The sequence below is a fragment of the Crinia signifera genome, chromosome 2, assembly GCF_055691185.1.
Source record: "Crinia signifera chromosome 2, ASM5569118v1, whole genome shotgun sequence".
Taxonomy (NCBI): Eukaryota; Metazoa; Chordata; class Amphibia; order Anura; family Myobatrachidae; genus Crinia; species Crinia signifera.
Window position 1 is genome coordinate 53,509,416 of NC_139218.1, and position 25,248 is coordinate 53,534,663.

At 43.6% G+C, this 25,248-nt stretch overlaps 2 protein-coding genes across 4 annotated transcripts; one reads left to right on the forward strand and one right to left on the reverse strand.

Annotated features, from left to right (window-relative positions):
* Positions 1-1,365: 1,365 nt before the first annotated feature.
* On the reverse strand, positions 1,366-11,719 carry VMA12 (vacuolar ATPase assembly factor VMA12). Its single transcript, XM_083172122.1, has 6 exons — positions 11,449-11,719; positions 7,567-7,640; positions 6,415-6,504; positions 5,961-6,000; positions 3,538-3,650; positions 1,366-1,932 (listed from the first exon to the last, which is right to left on the reverse strand). The coding sequence occupies exons 1-6, from the start codon at positions 11,618-11,620 to the stop codon at positions 1,837-1,839; spliced, it is 585 nt and encodes a 194-aa protein (XP_083028248.1). The 5' UTR covers positions 11,621-11,719; the 3' UTR covers positions 1,366-1,836.
* Positions 11,572-24,868, forward strand: POLDIP2 (DNA polymerase delta interacting protein 2). Of its 3 annotated transcripts, none has more exons than XM_083172119.1 (11): positions 11,572-11,976; positions 16,540-16,621; positions 17,149-17,246; positions 17,367-17,463; positions 18,938-19,013; positions 19,563-19,670; positions 19,751-19,887; positions 21,055-21,081; positions 23,133-23,258; positions 23,377-23,456; positions 24,413-24,868. In XM_083172119.1, exons 1-11 carry the CDS (start codon positions 11,804-11,806, stop codon positions 24,525-24,527), a joined length of 1,119 nt encoding a protein of 372 aa, XP_083028245.1. In that variant the 5' UTR covers positions 11,572-11,803; the 3' UTR covers positions 24,528-24,868. The 3 variants fall into 3 exon arrangements, with proteins under 3 accessions (XP_083028245.1, XP_083028247.1, XP_083028244.1); XM_083172121.1 differs by lacking the exon at positions 11,572-11,976 and adding an exon at positions 12,798-12,925; XM_083172118.1 differs by lacking the exon at positions 11,572-11,976 and adding an exon at positions 13,896-15,538.
* Positions 24,869-25,248: the final 380 nt, after the last annotated feature.

Below are 25,248 nucleotides of genomic sequence, written 5' to 3' on the forward strand. Positions count from 1 at the left end.
AGTCAACTTAAGCGTGTGAGGACAACGACCATTCCTGCGGTAACCAATGTCTGGTCATGCAGGTTGCAAAAGAGGTGTCAGGTAATTTTTTTCCTGCTAGTTCGTACTCGTTATAATTAGACCACGCCCCTTATAATTAGGTCACACCCGTTTTTGGGAGCGCGCCTACGGCGAGTGCAATTTATTCAATATCAAATTATATATGGGGGGGGGGGGGGGGGGGGCACATATTTTACTGTTTGCACTGGAACCCAAATTGGCTGCTGATAACTATTAGGGTGTGTGTGTGTGTGTGTGTGTGTGTGTGGGGGGGGGGGTTATGTGCTGAGTATGGGCGGCTGTGCCAACTATCTATGAAGGACTGTGCTGACGTTATAGGGGAGCTGTGATTCTATGGGGCTGTTCAAAATTCCGTAGGCGATTTAAGTGGCCCTCGGGCTTCAATGGATTTTTTTAGGTGGCCCACGCTGTCTTAAAGGTTGAAGACCCCTGCTCTAAATGGTGAGTAAAAAAAAAAAGTGATGAAACAGATGATTTTTACAATATACAATGGAAGTAACTGCAGATCTGTAATACAGGCGTGTGTATGTATGTATGTATTAAAACAGATTTAGAGACAGCATTTTTAGCAAGACAAAATATATGTTTAATATATATATATATATATATATATATATATATATATATATATATATATATATATATATATATATACATACATACCATATATACTCGAGTATAAGCCTACTTTTTCAGAACATTTTTTTATGCTGAAAAAGTCAATAAGTTTTCCCAGTTTTTTGTTGTAAAATTATGTGCCTCGGCTTATAATCGGGTCGACTTATACTCGAGTATATACGGTATATATATATATATAGAGAAGCAAAGAGGACCGCACTCTTACTGTCAGTAAAGTAACTTCCGGGGTGTTCAAAGGGAGTTAACGTGGATCACCACGTGCCCCTAATTTAATCCAGAGGATCCCTCCCTTTTTGGGGGGGAAATTGAACACTCGCCTTGATATAGCGATAGAATAAAGTCACTGGTGTTGGTAAAAATAGCATAACTTGTTTATTCCAGTAAAGACATTTCCATCATTGCCCCGACGTTTCGGTCCACATACGGACCTTCCTCAAGGAGCTTTTGAGATGGATCATCAGCGTATCAAATTAGCCAATACCTCAGCCCTGGAGGATCTACATAGCTATTTCCAGATCCTCCAGGGCTGAGGTATTGGCTAATTTGATACGCTGATGATCCATCTCAAAAGCTCCTTGAGGAAGGTACGTATGTGGACCGAAACGTCGGGGCAATGATGGAAATGTCTTTACTGGAATAAACAAGTTATGCTATTTTTACCAACACCAGTGACTTTACTCGATCGCTATATCTAGGCGAGTGTTCAATTTCCCCCCAAAAAGGGAGGGATCCTCTGGATTATATATATATATTTAAACAAAAGTATATGCTATTTCCATATAATGCCCATTTAAATACTTCTGTCCCTAGCTGATTAGTATATCCAAAATGTTTTAGGTTCCAGTGATGTGGACATTGGCAGTAGTGACAAGGGCGGAGTAGTCAATAAAGGACGCTCCTTTGACCCCACTATGTTCAATTGTAATGGACACGATAAAAAAAAAAAAACAGCATAGAACATTTATTAAATAAAAAAATCAGTGCAAGTGGGTAGGGGGTTATTGGAATTTTCATACCAGCATACATACTTCTACCAGGTGTTGCAAACAACGAAACCTGCAATCATCAGTGTGCACTAAGCAGGAAGCATAAGACATGTAATAGGAGTTATTTCTTCAGGAATTCACAAAATATTTGTTAAAATTCTCCAAGTTGCCCCTCCATGGTCCGGACAAGCACATACAGCTCTGCCAGTCCCACCAATGATGCCACAATGACAGAGGATAGCACCCGCTGGAAGAAAGGGAGACATAGTGTAATAACCATTTTATAAAACAAAAAAATATTTTCTGATTAAAAACTACAATAAAACAGACTATAAAGTGCATTAGAGTTAGCTAGCCATTCCTGGACTATTAGGCCATTAACACATACAGGGGGTGATTCAACTTCATTCGGTCCCCAGCGTATTTGCGCTGGGGACCAATGGTGCAGCTCTGTGCATGGGTGATTATATGAATGTGCAGTGCCGTTGTACGAATACCTTTGGTGATTATGACTGCCGCCGAGGCGTACGTAAGGGTAGGGAAGTGGGGGGGGGGGGGGGGGGGGGGGGGGGGAGGCCAACGGCTGCCAGGAGCAGGCAACGTCACATGATGTGGGCGGCGTTAAGTAGCGCTCCAGATACAGTATGTATGTAAAATGTATGTAAGTTGATAGAGCTGATGGTGGCACTTTTGGGCACAGGGACCTAAGGAGATGACTCACACCTCGGAGAGAAATATAGTACCAACCAACTGTAATATTTCAAACCCAGGTTGTAAAATGTCAGGTATTAGTGGATTGGTGGGAACTTTATCTCTCTCTCTCTCCATGGTTTGATACATCTCCCCACTCAATTGCCTAGTACCAGACATAGTTTAGTTTTGTATGCTTGGCAACTAATATAGGGGCAGATGTATTAAGCCTTAACAAAAGATAAATGCAAGGGTGATAAAGAGATAAACGTCCAGCCAATCACCTGCTAACTGCCATGTTACAGGCTGTGTTTAAAAAAGTCAGTAAGGAGCTGATTGGCTGGGCGTTTATCTCTCTTTATCACCCTTGCATTTATCTGTTGTTAAGGCTTAATTTAAGCAGACACACAAATGAATTTACATATAAATAAAACATACGTTTATATGGAATCCCCATACTCCTTACAAATCCTATACATATATACTGTATACATATTATATACTGTATAGTGCCAGTGAATAAAACACTGTACTTGTAGCCACTGCTGGCTATACTGTGCAGCAGCATATGAGGACTTTGGGGCAGATGTATTAAGCCTTAACAAAAGATAAATGCAAGGGTGATAAGGAGAGATAAACGTCCAGCCAATCAGCTCCTTACTGACTTTTTTCAAACACAGGCTGTAACATGGCAGTTAGCAGGTGATTGGCTGGACATTTATCTCTCCTTATCACCCTTGGATTTATCTCTTGTTAAAGCTTAATACATCTGCCCCTATGTGTAGTGTGCAGAATGGTTGTTGCTTTGGGGTGGGAGAAGGAGAGTGCGAGAAGTGTGAGCAGGCTTACATGCAATACCAACTACTGATGAGGCTTGCATCTAATACCATGACTGACCACACGGCTTTCTGCTGAATGATTGTAAAAATACTAAGTTGCGATAGGAAGCACAATTTAGTTTTAGCAAGGATGCGGTCTATAATAAATAAAATAAAACAATTTGTGAATGAATCAACAGAAACTGTGGAGTAACCCATCTTAGTGACAACATGCTTAAGATGGTTAATTGCAAAACTGGTACTTCTACGATAGTGCTTAGGACCCTATGTGGATAAGATGATTTGGAGAGGTATGCTCCATGCTGGCAATAAGCCCCACTCACCGCAGCTGCCTCTGTGAAGACATACTGGCTTCCAATATAAGTGCAGGCAAATGCAGCTGCCACCGTGACAAAGAAGTTGATGACTGTAATGATGATCGTTTTCAATGGTCTTACTGCAGACACAAGAGGAAGGGAGCAGATATTAAACAATGCATCTCACTACCAGATCCAGGAAATGAGCACAGGGGTGCACCACAACTTTTCATGCTTGCTCCGGTAAGCGCCCCCCTCCCGGCCGAGGCCATCTTCCCAGTGATATTTGGGAAGATGGTACATGTGCACTAAAGAGCAATGACTGACACAGGACCCTTCTGGACCCCTCCTGCAAGCCTGGGCCAAGTATCTGCTGGGACCCATGGGCGTCACTTACCCTACTGACACCTAGTACGGCACTGACTGATATATGCCTATTGCGCATATGTACTAATTGATTGCAATGTAGTGACATCTAAATTAGGCAGTGTATGCAACTAACATAATCCTTGCTTCAAGAATTATAATTATAAATAATTAAGCACTTTATGACTCTGTGTAGAAGTGTTGTTGCATATTGCCTTAAAACTTGTTTAAGAGGGAGTGGAAAGCAATTTCTTTTCAATAATTGTTATTCCTTGTGCTGTAGAAAATTATATATATATATATATATATATATATATATATATATATATATATATATATATATATATATATATATATATATATATATATATATATATATATATATATATATATATATATGTTACAAACCTTTTTGTGCGCAAATTGCATTAAGTACTTGTGTACATAAAGTTTAATATACCGATATATACACTCAACTACAGTACCAGAATACTACATAGAAAAATATAATGTGTTAGAATTCCTTTTGCACTTTTCTTTGAAAAAAGACAATAATTTACCTTCTACAATATTATTCTATGGACTAATGGTACACACAATGAGATTCCCTTGCTATTCGACTAAACTCTGTACTACAATTCATACAATTTGCCCTATATGGTCATTGCTGCCCTGTCTATCTGGGTTTCGATTTGTGCTGCCACGGGAGCGCACATCGGGATTGCAAGGTAAAAAACCTGTGTGATCTGCATACGATTAGATTTTGACTAAATAGTCAAAATCTTATGCTGATTGTACCCGTGTGTACACACCATAACACTTGAGCTTGTTATTATTATTATTAACTTTTCAAATATTTTGCAGATTTGCTTGAAGTGTGAATCGCCTCACTGCCAAATGATATATTTGCTACAATTAAGGGAATTTTCCCGAATGTGATGCATTTTTTCAGTGACAAATTCAGCGACACTGTATAAGTTTTATGTTTATTGATGTGTATGTGTTTTTATGTTAAACCCCTCTTTTTCTTACTTTAACAAAGTTGTGCCCCACAAAAAGAGAGTCGTTTTCTTTTCTTCTCAAATATACATTGTAATTAGATGTTATTTTCAACATTCAAAATGAAGGAAACAGTTTCCCCTACTGGTTTTTACAGTTTATATGTTTTTCACCATTTGTACTTTGTAACTACGAAATAGCTTATACCCCTTTTACACCCGAATCCCGGAACCAACTCGGTATTTGGAACACGGATCCAAGCCAGGTCGGATGCAGGATTTGCACTGCAGTGCCTACCCGTAGGGTAAACGGGGGGCAGCACTTTGAGATGACATCATCTCTAAGTGCCAGGACATCTGATCACCCCGCCGGGACTGGCAGACATTCATTCACCTCCTCCCTGCCTCCGCTGCTGTCTGCAGAGTACAGCAGCGGAGGATGTGTGCGCCCCCCACCTCCATACTGACCGCAGGATGCTGCGGTCCAGAGGTTGGGCTTCCCCCATTGCTGTAAATGGGAGCCAGGTCAGATGACTCCGGGTACCCTTTTACACTGCCCTCTACCCAGGTCCTGCCTGTGTTCTACCCTGGTCAGGACCTGGGTAGAAGTCATGTGTAAAGGGACATTGGTTAACCCCTTTTACACCACCGCTGACCTGGGTCCACGAGGGAAAAACCCAGGTTTTTGCAGCAGTGTAAAAGGGGTATAAGTAAGGCATTCTGTAGGCTATATGAGCTGGACTGTCAGCATTAAATAGCCTTATTGCCTGGAAGAAAACACTGACCGCAGAAATGCCAGTGTAACAGCCTTCAGACACAGAGAGCTGGGCTCTTCATTTTGCTGATGCAATCGCCATACTGGACACCTGCTGAATCATTAACCTTAGCGAAGCATAATAAATTCATATTCTATATCTTTGTTGAAGCACTTTTCTGTGACTCCACCCTTTCTTGAATTTAGCCCACATGATATACTGACAACTGCACTACAAACAAGGGCATAATAAATGTGTGAGAACATGCCTATACATAAAACACAAGGTAGACTTCTCATTTGTTTAGCAAGTTAATAGTGTGACAACTGACCTTGCCTGCCGAGGTCGGCGAGGGTTCCATGCCGACTTGTCTGTAATAAATAAGGAGGTATTACTATATCTTATTGCTAATAGGTTTCCTGTACACAATGCATACCCATGACTATCATACTTCAATTTTATCTGGAGACAAAATGTGAAAATATTTGTATAATGCATTTGAATTTTCCATTCTGACACTCTTTTAAGGTGCCCACACTTGGTATGTTTTGTACTAGATCGTATCTAGTTCAAATCACGTGTGATGCACTACAACAGCATGCAATTTGAACTAAATGCGATCTAGTACAGAAAGTGTTGCATCGCAAGCCAAAATATACACAGTGAGATGTGATCCGTAAGCGATGCGTTTTGAACTAAAAAGTTGAAAACACATCTGACCATAGCACCGTGTGTGGGCACCTTTAATTATCCATCCTTGAATTCAACAATGATTAATACCGTACCTGGCAACTGACGTTCTTGGTGATCCTTTTGTACTCCTCATTTGCCAGCTTCGCTTTAATCTTCTCCAGACGAGCCACTAACTCTGGGTTCTAAACAATTGAGACATTTTACATAAAACTTATTGTTTAAATATTGATTTTAGGGACTCCTAATTTCTTACTGCATGACACCATGTTAGATCCCAGTCATAAACACTCCATTCTAGAAGAAATAGTCGCAATGCATACAGAATACAGGCAAGATGTATATCATTTGAATTAGTAGAAGCTGCATGTGCATCTGATTAGCATAGCAATGTGCAGAAGATGCATTTAACAGAGTAAAATGACATGTACAGTATATGAGATTTTTGACACATCAAAGTACATTATTCATTTGTAAGGTTAGAAATAATTTTGATAGTGTTTTCTACAAACAAACCAGCTCTAGCGGCTCTCATTACATCGGCCTAGTTGTAAGTCTAACATGGCCAATACATCTGGATCCGCTCTTTTACTTGCAGCTCGTATTCGGAGCTGAAAGCTTCCAACTTTTAGTGAACTCGGATGCCATTACATTGCCCGGCTTTGCAAAATGTCAGATATTTGCGGAAATATTTCACAAAATCAGACCAAAACGGTCTTTCATCACATACTGGCAAATGAGTCTGATGTCTTCCATGTGACTAAAGGTGCGTACAAACTGATAGATTTTGGCAACGATTCAATGTCTTTAACAATTTCTTCTGAACGCCTGAACAAACGATTTGGTGTCAAATGATGAACGATTGAGCAAATGATTACACAGGAACGATTGATCTTTAACAATGGTGGAGGGAGAGGGAGCCAGTCAATTAGCCTTACCAAATCGTTCATCGTGCATACACATGAAAGATTGGTACACATCGTTTACGATTGGTCGCTGATCTTTCTGCATGAAGAAAGATCAGCGACCTCTACCAACGACCGGCGGGTACGCACATCGTCCGATATATTGTTCATACACACGGTACGATTTGAGCGATTGGACGTTTCAATCCGTCGGGAACGCCCAGATCTTTTGCCAAATCTTTCCGTGTGTACGCACCATAAGTGCGCCACATCCTACACTAAATATCACAAATCATTTGGTAGCTCCTTATGTTCTGCACTTTCCAGCCAATCAAAATTTACCCGCTCAGGTATCTCCACCACTGGTAAATGGATCTCGCTGCCTTCCAGCAACTCATGCAGGTAGATAGGGGAACCTAAGAATGAGAAAGGATCTGGTTCAAAGTAGCCCGCAAATCAGCTGCAAAACCATTCATTTATATAGAAGTATCCTTCATCACTATCTGTGTGCATTTACATAAATCCCATGGGGCCAGATTTATCAAGCTTCAAAAACTGATAAAACGGACAGTGATAATCAACCAGCCAATCAGCTCCTACCTGTAACATGACAGTTAAGAGCTGATTGGCTGGCGGTATATCAATCTCCATTTTAACACTTTTTGAAGCTCGATACATCTCACCCATGAACTGAGATCAGAGGAATCTGTGTACCCTCAGTTATACACAGCCTATAATTCCTAGTGTTCATTCTAGCACCCGCTATCTTGGAAACCCCATGCAGTTCCTCTTCCCTGCCTGGGGTGTCGCTGTAGTGCTTCTAGCACAGTGTGGTCTGTATATCAGCACTGATATGCAAACCAGACCTGTGCAAGAAACACCACAGCAGACAGCGACACCCCTGGCATGGAGCAGGAACTGCATGGGTTTTCAAAGATAGCGGGTGCTAGAATGAACACAAATTCCACCTACATGGCCACAACGCACCAGCAGAACACTTAGCCTATGCGTGGCTACCCAACTGCAGCAAAATAATACCCATAACGTATACTCTGCTGCATGCACAGCGCGAATAATCACTGTGACCTAAATCAGACCAGTAGTATTTAATACAGAATAAAACTTTAAATAAATGCAAATAGCAAAACTGTAGCAGGGCATGCTGGGATGTGTAGTTCAACAACAGCTGGAGGGCCAAATTCCCCATCCCCACTGTACAGGATAATAGTTCAAATGTGATTGCTTGCTCTGTGCAACTTCTATAAAAAAAAAAAAAAAAAATCACATTTTAGTAAATTTACCCATCATCATCATCTATTACAGTTTCAAAACAGGCTATCCCCATGTAGCCAGTGGAAGCTGTGCTGTCACAATTGGCAGAGCACAGCTGCTATTGGCATAGGCCATATACAGATATGCGCTCATGCACCTATCCTCAGATTGTATCATATATACCCATTTGGTGCACCAGTCTTCGTAAATAAGTTTTTGACAACATATGCATTTCATTTGCATAAACGAATTACACATAAGTACAATGCAGGAGTAACCTGCACACTGGGGCCAGCACTGCACGCAGCAACTCAGACACTTACCTTAAAGTAGGGATGGCCATTGTTGCCATCGATGGAAATAATGCAACTGCCCATCGATAGTGTAAAACTATGCAATGGATTACCATCAATGTTTTTACCTATCGATGGTCATCCATTTTTTTTGACTGATTGGCCTGTAGGCCAATCAAAACACGGAGGCGGGGCTTTATGGGTGTCAGGGTGGAGCTATGCTCAGTGTCCCGACACTTTGACAAAAAAAAAAAAAAAAGGATGGAGGGAAACCATCTGGTTCTCCCACATCGATGGCAAAAGTAATGAACATCGCCCATAAACCATCGATGATTTTGAATAATCTATGGTCATCCCTACCTTAAAGAGAAAAAAAAAGTGAGTACTACAAATAAAATTCTAAAAAATAAAAAAGGTATTATATGGACTTATTTCTCCAACCACACAGTGGCACAGCTGTCCCCACCATGTAGATTTGGGCTTCTACAGACAATGGAAGCTGTAAAACGGCAATGGGAGTGCTTGGAAATAGCTGATGGTTTAGAAAATATTTAACTACTATCAAACTAATAGTATTAAAAACAATATTAATATGGCCACAAGATGGCATAAATACATATAAAACCAGTTGTATGGGTTATTAGTAGAAAGACTGTATAAAGTGAAAAATAAATTCAGAAAGAAAGCACAGGGTGTTAGCTGGCAGGGCAACAGGCGGTGGTGGGGGGCTTGCATGCCCCAGGTGCTGGAAGTAATAATACCCATACGTACATGAATGTGGGATAATGGGGAGGGGGGGTGGTGATGGAGACGTAGCCGAATACTTGCCTTGCCCCGGGTGACTAAAATCCTAGTCGCAAAGCAGTTAATAGTTGCATTCAAACAAAGTCAATGAGTAGGGTACCACAACTGCAACTTACTCCCTTAGGTGAACAGTACTGAAGGATTGATAAATTCCTGCTTGGGTTCTATGCTTCTTTATACAGCCGCTGTCACAACCCCAGCATAAAGCTGGCTAAAACGCAGTCGTTCCCTTCTCACTAGCTAGCTAACCTTAGTAAAAGGCAAAAGATAGAGAACGGATACGAGCGAGCTGTTCCGTACATCATTCTGCTACTTTATACTGACTCCACTGTGACAAAATATGAATCCTACAGTAAGTGCCTAGTACAATATAAAGTACAATATAAATTGACATGTACTTAGCACAAGGCAGAAACTAGGTTTTTCACCTGGGGCATGGCAATAATTTGGCATCCTCACCACGCTGCTTTTAGGCACCCCCACAAATCCGGTGCCTGTGGCACATGCCTCCGTAGGCACCATCTTCTAGTTGTGGACCTGCTCAGCCCAACATTGCTTTTGTCTGGATCTGGCATGCATCAAGTGCATACACACCTGCTAATGCCAGGCTTGACAGGGGGAGCCATGTGACACTCTGCAATATGCCATCACAATCTAGCCCATAACGCATGCAATTCTCGCAGAGTGTATGGGCACCTTTAGGGCTATTTTTCCACACTATCCCGTTCAGACCGGACGGCAAAACGCTGGTGTACAAAAAAAGCTGTGCCGGGCATTTAATGTATAATATGGGGTGTAGGGTCCTTTTACACAGCCTGGCCACAGCCCCGCCAGGTAGCAGCTGGATGTATCCACTGAAGAGGATGACTGCCGGACCATCTTAACAAGACAGTGTGTTACACAGGCAGTTGGCGCCTTTCACACACAAACCGTTTTTTGGTGTGCTGCTGCTGCAGCTTTCCACACCCCCAACTTGACATCACATTGAAAACCCACCTCCATTCATTTGCAAAGCATGGCAGAAATAGATGTTGCTACATTTATGTATTTTTTTTTCTTTCTTCATAAGCACAACATTGATCCAGCTAAAAACCGGTGCATCTGAAAGACTCAGTACAATGTTTGTATAGCTTTTTGCAGTCCGGATTAAACAAACCCGGCAGGGCAAAAAGCCCCGGCTTGTGGGAAATTAGCCTTAATCCGGTGTATGTGAAAGGCACCACCATCTGCAAAAAAAAAAGTCAGACAAAGTTTAGCCAAATTTTTTTCATCCGGTCAAAAGCGGCGTGTGCGAAATAGTCCTTTTAGTGCTGGTGGCTCCACCGTGCATCCCCCCACAATACATGGTCAGAGGAGTCGCCAGCAGACACAGGGACAGAGGGATTAAGCCTGGAGAACAGATAAACTGGAGATAAAGTGAAAGGTGAGAAAATTAACTGTGTTTGAAAAATGGGTACTTGTTTAGTTTCACGGCGTCAGCATGGCCGCGCGTCTGAGTCCCCTTGCGGGGCTCGCTACGCTCACCACACTATATAAAATCAACTCCATGCCAATGTGGATAGTGGGGGTATGAACTATCCACGTTGGCATGGAGTTTATTTAGTTTGTTTTAGAAAGTTTGGTGAGTGCCAAACCCGGAAGTAGCGCGCGGCCATGCTGGCACCGTGAAAGTAAACAAGTACCAAAAAATGACAGTTGGGAGTTGATTGGCTGGTGCTTGATTTCCTTTCACTTTATCTCTTCTCCAGGCTTAATACATCTGCCCCAAAGTGAGCTACACCCGCAGGACGACTGCACCAGCCGTCATTGAGGGTTACCAGCTACCTAGGTCACCAAATGGGTCATGACCTCTCACCCCTTTCCTTCAACACTGAGTGCAGCTTCCTGAGGAGACGGAACGTCACATGGGCGCCGGGTCCCTGCTTAAGAGCTTCCTCAGCCTCGGCTCTGGCGTCGGCAGTCAGAGAGTCTTTCTCTTCCCGCAGTGTCCGCAGCAACGCATCCGTCACCCGGCACTCACTCGCCATCTCTCTCACTACACAGTAGTACCGTGCACTGCCGCAGAGGCTGCTGGGAGGAAGGTCAGGGTGACCTGTGAGGATATGCACGCAGCGGACGTCGGTGTTGCCGGGTGCATCCGTGCGGCGCGTGACGTCAACCTGCGACTGGCGCTGGCACAGTGACAGGAGAACAGGCCGGGTACCTCCATCATGGCGGCGGCGTTTGCTGCGCGTCGCTGTCTGTCGCTGCTCGGGCAGCTCCAGCGGCGGGGAGGAGGAGGGATGCTGGACAGCCTCACCGTGAAGCTCCGTATGGCATCCTCCCCTCTGCTACCGCCCGTGTGCGGCTGCGTCCACCGGCAGGACCGGACCTTTTCCTCAAGGTAATACCGGTCATTTGTATATTACATAAGAATGTGTGCACAGTAGTCAGTATTGCTGTCAGTCTGCCTTGCACCTGCAGCATTACTATTATACTGGCCCTGATGGCGATGTGGAGCATTGCCAGCAAATCGCCATCAGGGCCAGTATAATATTTCTTCTACGATCCCCACTATGGGATATTTCCCCTTCTCCTTAAGGGCCAGATGTACTAAGCTTCAAAAGTGATAAAATGGAGAGTGATAAACAGCCAGCCAATCAGTTCCTGCCTGACATTTTTCAAACACAGTCTGTGACATGGCAGGTAGGAGCTGATTGTTTATCACTTTTGAAGCTTAGTACATCTGGCCCTTATTGTAGAAAGGTTGATTTTTCTCTTCGCGTAGGACCGCCCACTTCTGGTATATAGGCCAGCTCCTCCCCTTCCAGGATGTCTTTTTTCCTGTATCCTAGGTTAGACAGTGTAGGTTGGTTTATTTTCGAGGCTTACCTGACCAGGCTGGGGGTGAAGGAGTGAAGATGGCCCTTTATGGCATTCCAGATTCAATGAAAAGGTTGGACCTGCACATGTCTCCAGACTGGGCTCCCGGCCACCGCTTTGTATCCCCATACACCGGAGTCAGAGGGTGTCCGTTCGGCGCCCACCCGCAGCTGTGTACGCCTGTGTATCACTTTGCACTGGCTAACAGCAGGCAGATCGGAAAAAGGAGAGGTCACTCTGGACTTCCAGCCGGGTGGGTTGCTGCAGTGGCACTGAAGTTATAAACTTGTGGTTAGGATACTACTTCCGGGTCAGGAGGTTCATTTCCTGCCGACAGCTGTATTTCTTCCTGAGTGAGACCTTCAGGAGAGTAGTATGGTATGTTAGTACTACTGTGCTTTTGGTGATTATTGGATTGCTGAATATACCATGGCGCCTTCCCCCCATGAGCCTGAGTCTGCCCATTCAAGGTAAGCCTGTGTTTTATTGGGCTATTAGAATTAATTTTTATTTCTAGTTAGATAATAATTAGTGATACCCTTTTATTTTAGTGTGTCTTCATCTCCGCCTAAGAAGAAGGCTTGCAAACAAAAAAGAGTAGCTATCAATTGTGTGATATGTGACAAGGTACTGCCAACTGCTATGAAGAATGGCAAGTGCGAAGATTGTAATAAACCTGCGCCTGCCGTGGATATGGTACAACCTGACATGATAAAACATTTGCTGGATTGGATAAAAAAAACATTCGTCACCAAGGAAGAACTGTCGTTATTGCAGTCCAAGAGATCTAGGTCAGAGGCAGGTTTGGACCGCGATGTAGAAGGTTTGTCGGAAGAATATCTACCAGGTTCCTCTAGTGAAGAGTCAGGAGAGGAGAAGAGCTCCTATGACCTGCAATTGGTAGAATGTATGGTACTTATGTAGTATCTGGGCTGCCGATTTTTTGATTGTATGCCTTAAGTTAAGGCATACAATCAGATGCGATGCGATGCGATATCGCATCGCATGCGACCATCGGATGCGATGACCCGATTTTTCCATAGGAATCAATGTTAAAATGGACTGAGTCCATTTTAACATGGAATTCAATGGGAAAAAGGGGTACTTTTCATACCCCTACTATCCAAGTGGGCATGGAGTTGGATATAAACCTGTGGCGAGCGTAGCGAGCCACCGAGCCCGAAGCGTGGCGAGCGGACGGTATTCGTCCCCTCGCGGGGCTCGCTACGCTCGCCACAGGTTTATATCCAACTCCATGCCCACTTGGATAGTAGGGGTATGAAAAGGACCCCTTTTTCCCATTGAATTCCATGTTAAAATGAACTCAGTCCATTTTAACATTGATTCCTATGGAAAAATCGGGTCATCGCATCGCATCGCATCCGATGGTCGCATGCGATGCGATGCGATGTGCCCGATCCGACCCGATTTAGAAATCGGCAGCCCAGATACTACATAAGTACCGAATGTATGTTAAAAAACATACATAACGCCATTGGATATAAAGAAACGGTGGAACCGGTGGATGCTCTGGATCGACTGTTTGAAGATCGAACGAGAAAAGGCAGGTGCTTTCCGGTTCATCGGGTGATCAAGGAACGAATCCTTAAAGAATGGAAAACCATGGAGAAGAGGCTGGGTCGATTACCCAGATTGGAGAGGATGTACCCGTTCAAAGATGATCAATTGGCATCCTGGTGTTCTGTACCAAGAGTCGATGCAGCTGTGGCTCAATTAACCTCAAAGACCACTATACCCTTGGAGGATGGTGCCTCTTTTAAGGACGCCATGGACAAGAGGGCTGAAAATTCTTTAAAGAAATTGCACATGTCGGCAGCAGTATCAATGAAGGCAGGCATGGCTATTGCGTCATCAGCCAGAGCATTGAGGCTATGGGGCACAGATATGCATAAGGATCTGGAAGATAGAATATCCAGACAATATTTGCTAAAAAACCTGGAGGTTATGCAGAGAGCTATTGGATATATATGCGAGGCTTCCTTGGATGTTGTATCCTTCTCGGCTAAGACCCTGGCGGCAGGTGTAGTCGCAAGAAGATCCTTGTGGCTAAAAAGCTGGAATGCGGACGTACATTCTAAGAATCGTCTAGCATCCTTACCTTTCGAAGGATCCTTTCTGTTCGGTCAGAAGCTTGATACTATGATACATAAAATATCAGGAGGCAAGTCCGTGCGTCTGCCACAAGACAGAAGGAACAGGTTTCCATTACCCATGTCTTCAAAACAGCAGTTTAAGGAAGCCAGAAGTTACAGACCAGGGCGACAGTATGGCAGGAGAGGCGCATCTGGACTGCAGTCCTTTGGTCAACTAGCCAGAGGTTACTCTAAACAATGACTGTGCCGGAGTCGCTCCAGTAGGAGCAAGACTGTTGTCCTTTGCGGAGGTTTGGCGGAACTCAATAAAGGACAGATGGGTGATGTCTATTGTAAAGGAGGTTTACAGACTTCAATTCCGTCAGCATCCTGGAAGGAACAAGTTTATGATATCTCGGCCTCCGCAAGGAAGAATAGAAAGAGAAGCATTAACAAGCATTCTGGAACAACTTCTTGCAATGAAAGCAATAGAAAAAGTCCCAAGATCACAGTGAAAAACAGGGTTTTACTCAAACCTATTCTTGGTAACAAAAAGTACCGGCGGCTTCAGATCGATACTAGATCTCAGAAGACTGAACACTTTTCTGGAGAAGGAAAGGTTCAGAATGGAAACATTAATGTTGATACTGACAGGGATCAGGACCAATGTCTTCCTCTTGGCATTGGTTATAAAAGATGCATACTACCACATACCTATATGCCAGCAGGACAAGAAGTTTCTGAGATTTTGTCTATTCCGGGAACACTTCCAGTTCACTTGCCTACCTTTTGGTCTGACGTCCTCACCGAGGGTCTTTTCAAAAGTATTGGTAACCCTGATAGCGAAGCTAAGGGAAAAAGGAATCCAAATATGGCCGTACCTAGACTACTTGCTGATTGCGGGCGATACAGAAGCAGAAACAAGGAAGAGTCTGAAGATAGAGAGACATGGTTGGATAATCAACCTACAGAAAAGCAAGCAGCTTCACGGTCTGCTATATATGCTGAAGATGGAGGAGCCCCATAAGGGCTTGGTACCTGGCAGGAGCCTCCATTGTCTCTGGGAGTTCTGCCACTGATCTACATTTCTTTCCCTTCCTCCTGCATATGATTTAAAGGTGCCCATACACGGTACAATTATTGTATGCAATTTGGACTAGATCATATCGCACACATTTTTAAATGAGATGCAATCTAGTACAAAAAGTATGTGCAGCACATACTTTTGAGGTGTGCGATGGGATGTGCGTGGGAGCGCGCATCTCATTGCACTCAGCAATTGTACCGCGTATGGGCACCTTAAGACACAAGTTCTCAAACTCGGTCCTCAGGACCTCACACAGTGCATGTTTTGCAGGTCCACTCACAGAATCGCAAGTGAAGTAATGAGCTCCACCTGAGGCTTTTAAAATGTGTCGCGTAATGAGTGCACCTGCCTGGTGACCTGGAAAATCTGAACTGTGTGGGGTCCTGAGGACTGAGTTTAAGAACCACTGATTCAAGATTTGTACCAAATTCTCAGCAGTCTCCTTTTTTTTTCCTTTCTTGAACCCCATACACACTAGGCGATATTGTTAACAATATCACACAATTGTAAAGTGCAACGGAATCTGCTGCGCTATATAAGAAACTGTAAATAAATATCACTCAGGCTTGTTAAAAACATTGTCTAGTGGGGACACTCAATATCACTAGTGATGCACGCTCCGGTGTTAAGGGCCCCTAAGTTCTCCAACTGAATGTTTTACAGTATTTTAGTTGTCAGGAGTGCTGTCTCAAACTTAAAAAGCCATGCACGCTCCGGTGTTAAGGGCCCCTAAGTTCTCCAACTGAATGTTTTACAGTATTTTAGTTGTCAGGAGTGCTGTCTCAAACTTAAAAAGCCAATGTCTTGTATGTCTTTCTTTTGTGATTTCTCTAAATGTGACATTGTTGAGTTATGTGCTTACTGCTGCTGTTTTATTTGTGATTTATTTTCTTTATCGTTCTAGGAACAGACCGGAAGGTAAAGTGTTGGAAATGGTGGGAGTTTTTGAGGTGCCAAAGCAACAGGGGAAATATGAAACGGGTCAGGTAAGAATGACATGGGAATAAGGAGGTGTGTGGGCAGTGGCTAGTGATGCGCATAACAGCTATGAAATATTGAACTATAGCAGAGTTTCCCAAACTCTGCTGTTAAGGCCCATACACACTAGGCGCCTAGTGTGTGTACGTCCTGGCGATGATGCACGCTCCCGCATCATTGCCAGCGAGGTGGGTCATCTGCTGGTTTTACCAGCATGTCTAGAGATGATGGCTGGTTTTTCAGCCATCATCGCTAGGTGTGTACGCAGTGCGGGCTGAAAGATGACAGACTTTCAGCCAGGCTGACCTCCCTGCTCCCTCCCTCCCCACGATGAATACTCACCCCGCTCGTCAGCGCTGCCCCATCAGGCTGTCTGGCTCCACCTTGGTCACATTGAGTGTTATTTTGCCAATTCTCCTTCATTTGTAATTCATTCCATTGGATTTCTGGCTGTAACCAATAAGGAATTAGCTACTTAATGTAAGAATGCAGTTTTGACTTGACTGAACATGGAATTGTATTTTGCCTTTTGCAGCTCTTCCTCCACGGTGTCTTTGGATACAGAGGCATTGTCCTGTTTCCATGGCAAGCAAGACTGTATGACCGAGATGTCGCCTCTCCAGTCTCAGAAAAGTGAGTTTGGTTTGTAAGTATTTTGTTTGTGGATTTTCCCTCATGTGCTAAGCAGATTGTGTGGACAGTCTTCAGTCTTGTGTGTTTTAGTGGCTTAGTTGATTGTTTTTGTTTTTCCAGATCAGAAACTTCAACAGCTCATGGTTCCAAAGAGGTCAAGGGTGAAACCCACACCTATTACCAAGTACTAATAGATGTTCGGGACTTCTCCCATATCGTAAGTATTGGGCATTATATAAAGCGTTTCGGATAGACCTTATCGATGCACATATTGGAATCGCAAACAGTTGTCCATTCAAATCTTCAGATGTAAAATAAGTGCCAAAAATTTGACCAAAAAAGTAAGTTTACTAGAAAACGCGTTAATCCACAATACGCAACCCGTACAAACTTTTACAGATGTGCCACTGTTGGATCATGTGGTTTTATTAATTGGTCAAAAGTAAAATCCAACTGTTCTTTAGTATTCATTGATCAAAAAACCTTTAAATAGCCTAAAATGTGAGGTAAAATGTGTTCAAAACAATCTTTAGAAAAACCTATTTTGCACTGTTCAGATATGTTATAAAAGGGTTATATACCTGCATCCCAATTGCTCTGCCCCATATCACCCCTACTCTCTACACGAACCCTGTGTTTGCTGCCTCACCCCTCTATGTACACCAATTCTCTCCCTTTGCTCTGCTGCATACTAACTCTTCCCGGTGAGTCAACTCCTCCTTCTCCTGGAGGATGGAGTCAGCAGTGTTCCCTTCCTCCGTTTATGAACCTCTTTGCTAAAGCCTGGTCGCATGCTAACAAGAAATTCATGATGTCCAAATTAATCTCGTTCTCCATTCCCTCCCACAAATCGCAAAAAGTGGGGATCTCCTTCCCTTTCAATGTGCACACGTTGCAAATTTGGAGAAGTCTGCCAAAGCAGTTTCTCACGGGTACTCCCCAACCTTACAGGAACGCCCTTTGGCTCTGTTCTTCTTCTTCATCAGGTTACCAACTGACATTGACACTATTCCAGCCACTGACGTGATAATCCTTGTTCCCCATTCCCAGAGTAGGACACATTTTTATTCAAACATATTTCTCCTTCAAACTCCAGACAATTCCTTCTTTCCCATACTCAACCTCAAGACACAACATGTTTCTAATGGTCCCCAGTTTCAGGCTGGAATTGATTTGCTCCATAATGCAAGCCCTGGAGCTAGGTGATTTCATGGCCTTCTGGGACATTCAGGATGCCTGCTTACATGTACCCAAATGGGAGGATCACCAGTGGTTCCCCCACTTCATGGTACAGAAGGAAGACTTACAGTTTTGGGCCTTGCCTTTTTTACTTTTTATGGCACCTTTGTGTTCATGAAGGTAATGGCCAATCTTCCCTACTGAGGCATCCATATTCTATGTTACCTGGGTGACTTTCTGCAGGGGACATCTGTTTCACCCTAGACTTGTTGAAGTCACATGGCTGGTTGATCAATTAGTGCAGGGCCCATTACACCATCCGTACTGCGCAGTATGGGTGGTGTAATGGTTAGCATTACTGCCTCACAGCACTGAGGTTGTGGGTTTGATTCCTACCTGTTCAGATGTCTGTAGAAGGGTTGAGAAGGTAGTTATATTGTTAAACGTAAATAGGTGCCTGGGTGTGTAACCTTTTAAATAAAAAACTAATTGTTGTATTGTTTATTTTTCAGTCACATAGGTCCCAGACTGAAGCAGTGACGTTCCTTGCGAATCATGACGACAGTCGAGCTTTGTATGCGATTCCTGGTACGTAAGCTAACTAGCTAAAGTGCTTCATTATAAGGCAAATCCATCATAGACTGCTTCTGTTTTGGGGGACATTCACGGAGAAGTCTCTAATATAGTTAACAGCATTTAAAAATGTCCCTTATTTGGACTGGTTCAGAGTTGGTCATCTGTAACTGCTTGTACATGCTGTGTTCTCCAGCAGCCAGTCCGCCATCCCAATGTACATAATCCATATCTGCCAGCGCTAATCTTGGTGCAGGGAAGTTTGAGAAGAGATGTTCTGGACGTAGCCTGTGTACAAATGCCTGTTACCACCCAGTTACACACTTTTAGCCTCACACAGAGATGTGCTTTAGTGGTAGCAGCTCCCCTGTGCAGCCTTTGCAGTGTGAGAGCACTCAGTATAGTAGACATGTGATTAACGTGTTCTCAGCCCCACAGTGTTCCTGGTATAAGAATTGTCCGAGGTTTATTTTTATTTTTTTCACTTGTGGATCTGTTTTGAGTGGGTTAAGGAAGGATTAATGAGTCTTAATTCTGTCCCTCCCTCCTCTTTCTATTATAAAGGTTTAGATTATGTAAGTCATGAGGACATTCTTCCCTACAAATCCACCGATCAAATCCCTATACAGCATGAACTGTTTGAAAGATTCCTAAGTTATGAGCAAACCAAAGGTAAGTGACCTTGTCCATGTGCAGCGATGTCACAAACGTAGGGGGATTTCAGGATGTCTTACAATCGGTCTGTTTTGCAGTGCCACCTTTTGTAGCACGTGATACATTACACGCGTGGCAGGCGAAGAATCATCCTTGGCTGGAGCTGTCTGATGTGCACAGGGAGACCACAGAGAACATCCGTGTCACTGCGATTCCCTTTTACATGGGAGTGCGGGTATGTACTGAATACTATCCCTGCTGTACGAATGTATAGGGCAGGGGTTCTCCACTCCAGTATTCAGTATATAACAGTTCGTGTTTTCTGTAATCATTCCTAGGTGAATAACTCTGTTCTGCTGGGTCAGTCATTATTACCATATTACAGACCAACAGGGAGACTGGTTAGCTGCATGGAAGCTTAGGCAAGATAAGGGGAATATTTACTCCCGGGTCATGACGATCAGGCTGGCCTGACAGCCGTGACCCTGTCCCGTTCTCAGCCAGCTCGACAAAGAATCGACAGGCAGACGTCCCACCTGCTGAACGCCCAAAAGTGGGCGTGGCCATGAGATACGGCCATGAGATACAGCCATGGACTGTCGAGCTGTGGCTGGGAGCTCGACTATCCATGGCCGAGAATGACAAAACGGGCCCGACTGCTTCAGTTCTGCCGAGATCCCTGTTCAATGCTGTTGGGAAAGACAGCATTGAATATGGCCCCGCCGCTATTCGGAAATTAAATACCCCCCCCTAAGTCTTTATCAATGACACAACTGTTTCCACACTACACTAATAGAGATCTGAGAACTCATTGAGCCAGTTTCTTCCAGTGCGGCCTGGTGAGGTAGAGCCTTTCCTGTCATACTCCGGTATAAGCTGAAGTTTGGGCTATATTAAGTACATGAAAAATACAAAGACTATATTATAAATATCTTCTTGGCATTATTCTAATAATCTTAGAAGTCAAAATAAAGTAAAAAGTCTGACAGGCGAGGCAGTGCCTCACCTGCGGACCTTTCCTGCATGTGTCAGATCAAAACTCTCCAAATGTCCAGCAGTATATACTGGTGCAACTCTGTATAATGCCCACATGGGCTCCTATATTGTGCATCAATCTGGCTCGGAAACTATACAGCTCCGCCTCAACCATTTACCTCATGATCCTTCCCTGGCTCGTTCCGTTTACTGTTTGAGCCTTTACACCTAGAACATGATGTACATAGGCATGACTGGGGGAGGGGATGCCAGCGTCGGAATACAGACGCCGGCATCCTGATGGAGAAAATGCTGACTGGTCTGCTGAACGCATCCCTATGAGATAACTGCTCGCTATGTTTTATTTGTTGGTACAGTTTACCAATATCAAATTCAGTAATTCATTTTATCTTTGTTTCTTACCTAGGAAGCTCAAAATGTACATGAATATTGGGTAAGTAGCTTCAGTTGTCTTGGACTAAACTAAAAATGAAATGGCCAAAGAGCCTATATCCATGTTGTCCATCTGTATGTAGGGTGGATGAATCAAAATTTGGATTACAAGTAAGCAATAGATGATAAAATGTAAATGAGTTATGAAAAGCAATGTACTAGGTCAGGGGGCTCTCAGTCCTCAGGACCCCACACAGTCCACGTTTTCCAGGTCACCCGGCCGGTGCACTCATTACTCTGACACATTTTAAGAGCCACAGGTGGAGCTAATTATTTCACTTGCAATTCTTTGAGGATACCTGCAAAACATGCACTGTGTGGGGTCCTGGGGACAGAGTTTGAGAACCTGTGCACTAGATGTATGTGTGCGTGTGTATACAAACGCCCTCTGTCTCTCTACATACTGCTGTAATAACTGAACTGAATGCATGACTTGTCTATACAGCATGTGGTCAATATGCCAGCGGTCGAAATACTGACGCCGCAATGCCGGCACTTTGTCCCTCTATGGGTGTCGTGGACAAAATAGTGTGCCGAGTGCTGCGAGCCCGCAAGGGGGGGGCGATTCACGGACCCCCCCTTGTCGGTATTGCAGCGGTCCGCCGGGATTCCGACTGCCGGCATATCATACTGGACCCGTCTATACAGATATTTTGTGCTTTGAAGCAATTATTTCATTTTTTTTTTTTTTTTTTATATATATATATATATATATATATATATATATATATATATATATATATATATATATATATATATATATATATATATATATATATATATATATATATATATATATATATACACTTAACTCCAGTCCTTGGAACACACTAGCAGTGCATGTTTTCCATTATCTTGTTGATGTATTATTAGATTTTATTTATAAGCACAAGTGGTTCACAGTTGCATACATAGGGAATCATGTGTGTTCATTACTGACTGACGTATGCTACAGGTGGTGTTAATGCTTTATCTTGTAATTATTATTCTAATTTCTTTATAAGGCACCACAGGTGGTCCGCAGAACAATACAGGATGAACTAATTGGTAGCACAATTCTTAGTACACGATACAGCTGGGATGAAGGGAAGCAGAGGAGTTGTCTCCATGCTACCAGGGGCAGGTTGTCATTGGTAGAGATGAGCACAGGTAACAGCAGCACAGTGCTTAGTACACAATACAGCTGGGATGTAGGGAAGCAGAGGAGTTGTCTCCATGCTACCGGGAGCAGGTGTCAGTGGTAGAGATGAGCACAGGTAACGGCAGCACAAGGCTTAGTACATAATACAGCTGAGATGTAGGGAAGCAGAGGAGTTGTCTCCATGCTACCGGGACCAGGTGTCAGTGGTAGAGATGAGCACAGGTAACAGCAGCACAAGGCTTAGTACACACAATACAGCTGGGATGTAGGGAAGCAGAGGAGTTGTCTCCATGCTACCGGGAGCAGGTGTCAGTGGTAGAGATGAGCACAGGTAACAGCAGCACAAGGCTTAGTACACAATACAGCTGAGATGTAGGGAAGCAGAGGAGCAGTCTGCATGTTACCAGGGGCAGGTGTCAGTGGTAGAGATGAGCACAGGTAACAGCAGCACAAGGCTTAGTACACAATACAGCTGAGATGTAGGGAAGCAGAGGAGCAGTCTGCATGTTACCAGGAGCAGGTGTCAGTGGTAGAGATGAGCACAGGTAACAGCAGCACAAGGCTTAGTACACAATACAGCTGGGATGTAGGGAAGCAGAGGAGTTGTCTCCATGCTACCGGGAGCAGGTTGTCATTGGTAGAGATGAATGAACACAAGTGAGAAGACATGCGGGTATAGATGGTAGGGGAGTAAGAGAGGTGTAATTGAAATGAAAGAGGAAGGTTGTGAGAACAGGAGGGAAGAGGGCCCTGCTCCAAGGATATTACAGTCTAGAGAAGGGTTTCGGGGTTCTGTGAGGTGACCCAGAAAACATGCACTGTTATGGTCCCCTGAGGACTGGATTTAAGAAACGGTTTAAAATATTTATAGCTATCTGACCATAATTCCATTTGCTGTATTTCTTGTGTAGTGGCGTTACTGCATCCGACTAGAGAACCTCGGTGGTGAAGTTGTTCAGCTGAGAGAGCGGCATTGGCGGATTTTCAGTCTCTTGGGTTCTCTGGATACAGTTATGGGACGTGGCGTGGTTGGCAAGGTACGGGTTCTGGGCTCTTATACAGAGACGCTGTGAGAAGTGAATCTTTGTATACGGCATGTTGTATGAGGGAGGTGATTTGTAACTACATTGCAATTTTTTTTTCTTTTCCCTTCAGGAGCCAGTACTGTCTAAAGAGCAGCCAGCCTTTCAGTACAGCAGCCACGTGTCACTAAATGCATCCAGTGGCCATATGTGGTAAGGAGTCTTTCACTTATAGCGCAGATCAAGGAGGGAATTCAGTTCGAGAGACTTGAAATGGGTTTAACTGCTTTGCGTAGCTAAACCCTGTGCTAATGGCAGTGTTGGCATGCATCCCCAGTTTATTGGGGGGGGGCGTGTCAATTGAATAGCTTCAGTGGGTGCACATAACAATTGAATTCCCCCTCCCCCTATGTGTTTTTCTTTGGCTCTAATTTGCGTATGTTTATTCGGTCATCTGGGAAATAGTGGTTTTTAGAATATAGTTGTAGATATAGGTCCACCCGTGTGGAGCCAAGCTGCTCTGGTATAAAGTCTGTGTAGTATTTTGCAAGACCTGCGGGGTTCACTATAGCTTAGTCATTCACTTCTGGATCTCTGGAGAGCAGAACCTACACCCAACTTAAAAATTAACATTTCGCTGTTCCATGGGGGGGGGGGGGGATTGCTGAGTTCAGTCTAAGGGGTGGGGGTATTCATTCCCTGTGATATTTTCAACAGGTGGAAGTATGGGCTGTTCAATATTGAAACCCAGGCAGGACTCACCTGCTACAGATTCCCCTCTCTTTGGAGGCGCATCTGTATTGTCGGAAACCACCGCGGATTGTCGAATCTGTGGCCGTATTTCGACAGAACGCGTCTAGTTTCCACAATCTATGGCTGTTTCGACAGTCGGAACACTAAATACTGACTGTCAAATTGACGTTGGAAGCTGGCGAAAACGGAGATTATCTCCTCTCCAAGCACTGGCTCTCCCTATGTGATGGGTTGCCATTGAACTGCATGGGAATGCTTACAATGAAACCTCATCATAACCCAATTTAGCAGAATTATGTACACAGCCGTACGGAGCTGCAAACCATAGGTGCAGCATACAGCTAATTGCATTGACCCTGATTGTATAGCTGATCGGTGCTGGATATTAGTTTATCACCATAATCTGTCTGTTTCAGGGGAACATTCTGCTTTGAGCGACTTGATGGTTCACATTTTGATGTCCGGATTCCTCCTTTCTCTCTGGAAAGTAACAAGGATGAAAAGACTCCCCCGTCTGGTCTTCACTGGTAGTGTTTGCTATTTATACGCAGACTGGACTGAAACACACTTTTGTAGAACTGTGCTTGTCAGACTGTTGTGTCCCAGACACTGTAGGAAAGGAGCTGTCTGAGAGGCCAGCTGTCGGATCCCGCGTGTTTGAGAGGAGGGTTTGTGTCGGTTTCCACCCTCTAACATTGTTGCTGCTGCGTTTCTGGTAAATTCCCACGATGCCAAGCCTTGACCTAACCGCACGTCCTGAGTCATCCAAGAGCTTGTTTGGGAATTAAATTTTTATTTTATTGTATTGTCTTTTCAAGATCATATATAATATATCATTTGTTTTCCAGAATAAATTAATACACTTCCTGAAATATTTTTTTTTTTTTATGATACATAATGTATATGTGGTCTAATGTTACTGTACTGAGAAGATGGTGGACTGATCTCATTCCCTGCATGCTCTGTAAAATACCAGGGTCAATGGAATGAATGTTCACTGAAAAGAGCAAGGTCCCCAATGGTACACCTAACTCAATTTGGGGATTTTTGACTCGATCCCTCTCCGATTTTTTTTTTTTTTAAGTTGAAAGTTTGCAGTGTGCACAGATTACCAAGTATATGGTCCTTTTGCATCACAGCATTGAGGTCCGAGTTCTATATGTGGAGTTTAGGTTTTCCATATACCTACTTTAGTTTCATTGCACAATACAAAAACCTACTGGTAGATTACTTGAAACAAAGACTACTACAT

Excerpts from the sequence above, each read along its gene's own strand:
- VMA12 (XM_083172122.1), bottom strand. The coding sequence starts at position 11,620 with ATGGCGAGTGAGTGCCGGGTGACGGATGCGTTGCTGCGGACACTGCGG. Across the intron at positions 6,505-7,566 it reads TGGTGGAGATACCTGAGCGG|AACCCAGAGTTAGTGGCTCG; the intron begins GTAAATTTTGAT and ends TCAATTGTTTAG. Across the intron at positions 1,933-3,537 it reads TCTTCACAGAGGCAGCTGCG|CGGGTGCTATCCTCTGTCAT; the intron begins GTGAGTGGGGCT and ends CCTTTCTTCCAG.
- POLDIP2 (XM_083172118.1), top strand. The coding sequence starts at position 14,886 with ATGGGTGATGTCTATTGTAAAGGAGGTTTACAGACTTCAATTCCGTCA. Across the intron at positions 19,014-19,562 it reads AGCTTTGTATGCGATTCCTG|GTTTAGATTATGTAAGTCAT; the intron begins GTACGTAAGCTA and ends TCTATTATAAAG. Across the intron at positions 19,671-19,750 it reads AAGTTATGAGCAAACCAAAG|TGCCACCTTTTGTAGCACGT; the intron begins GTAAGTGACCTT and ends TCTGTTTTGCAG.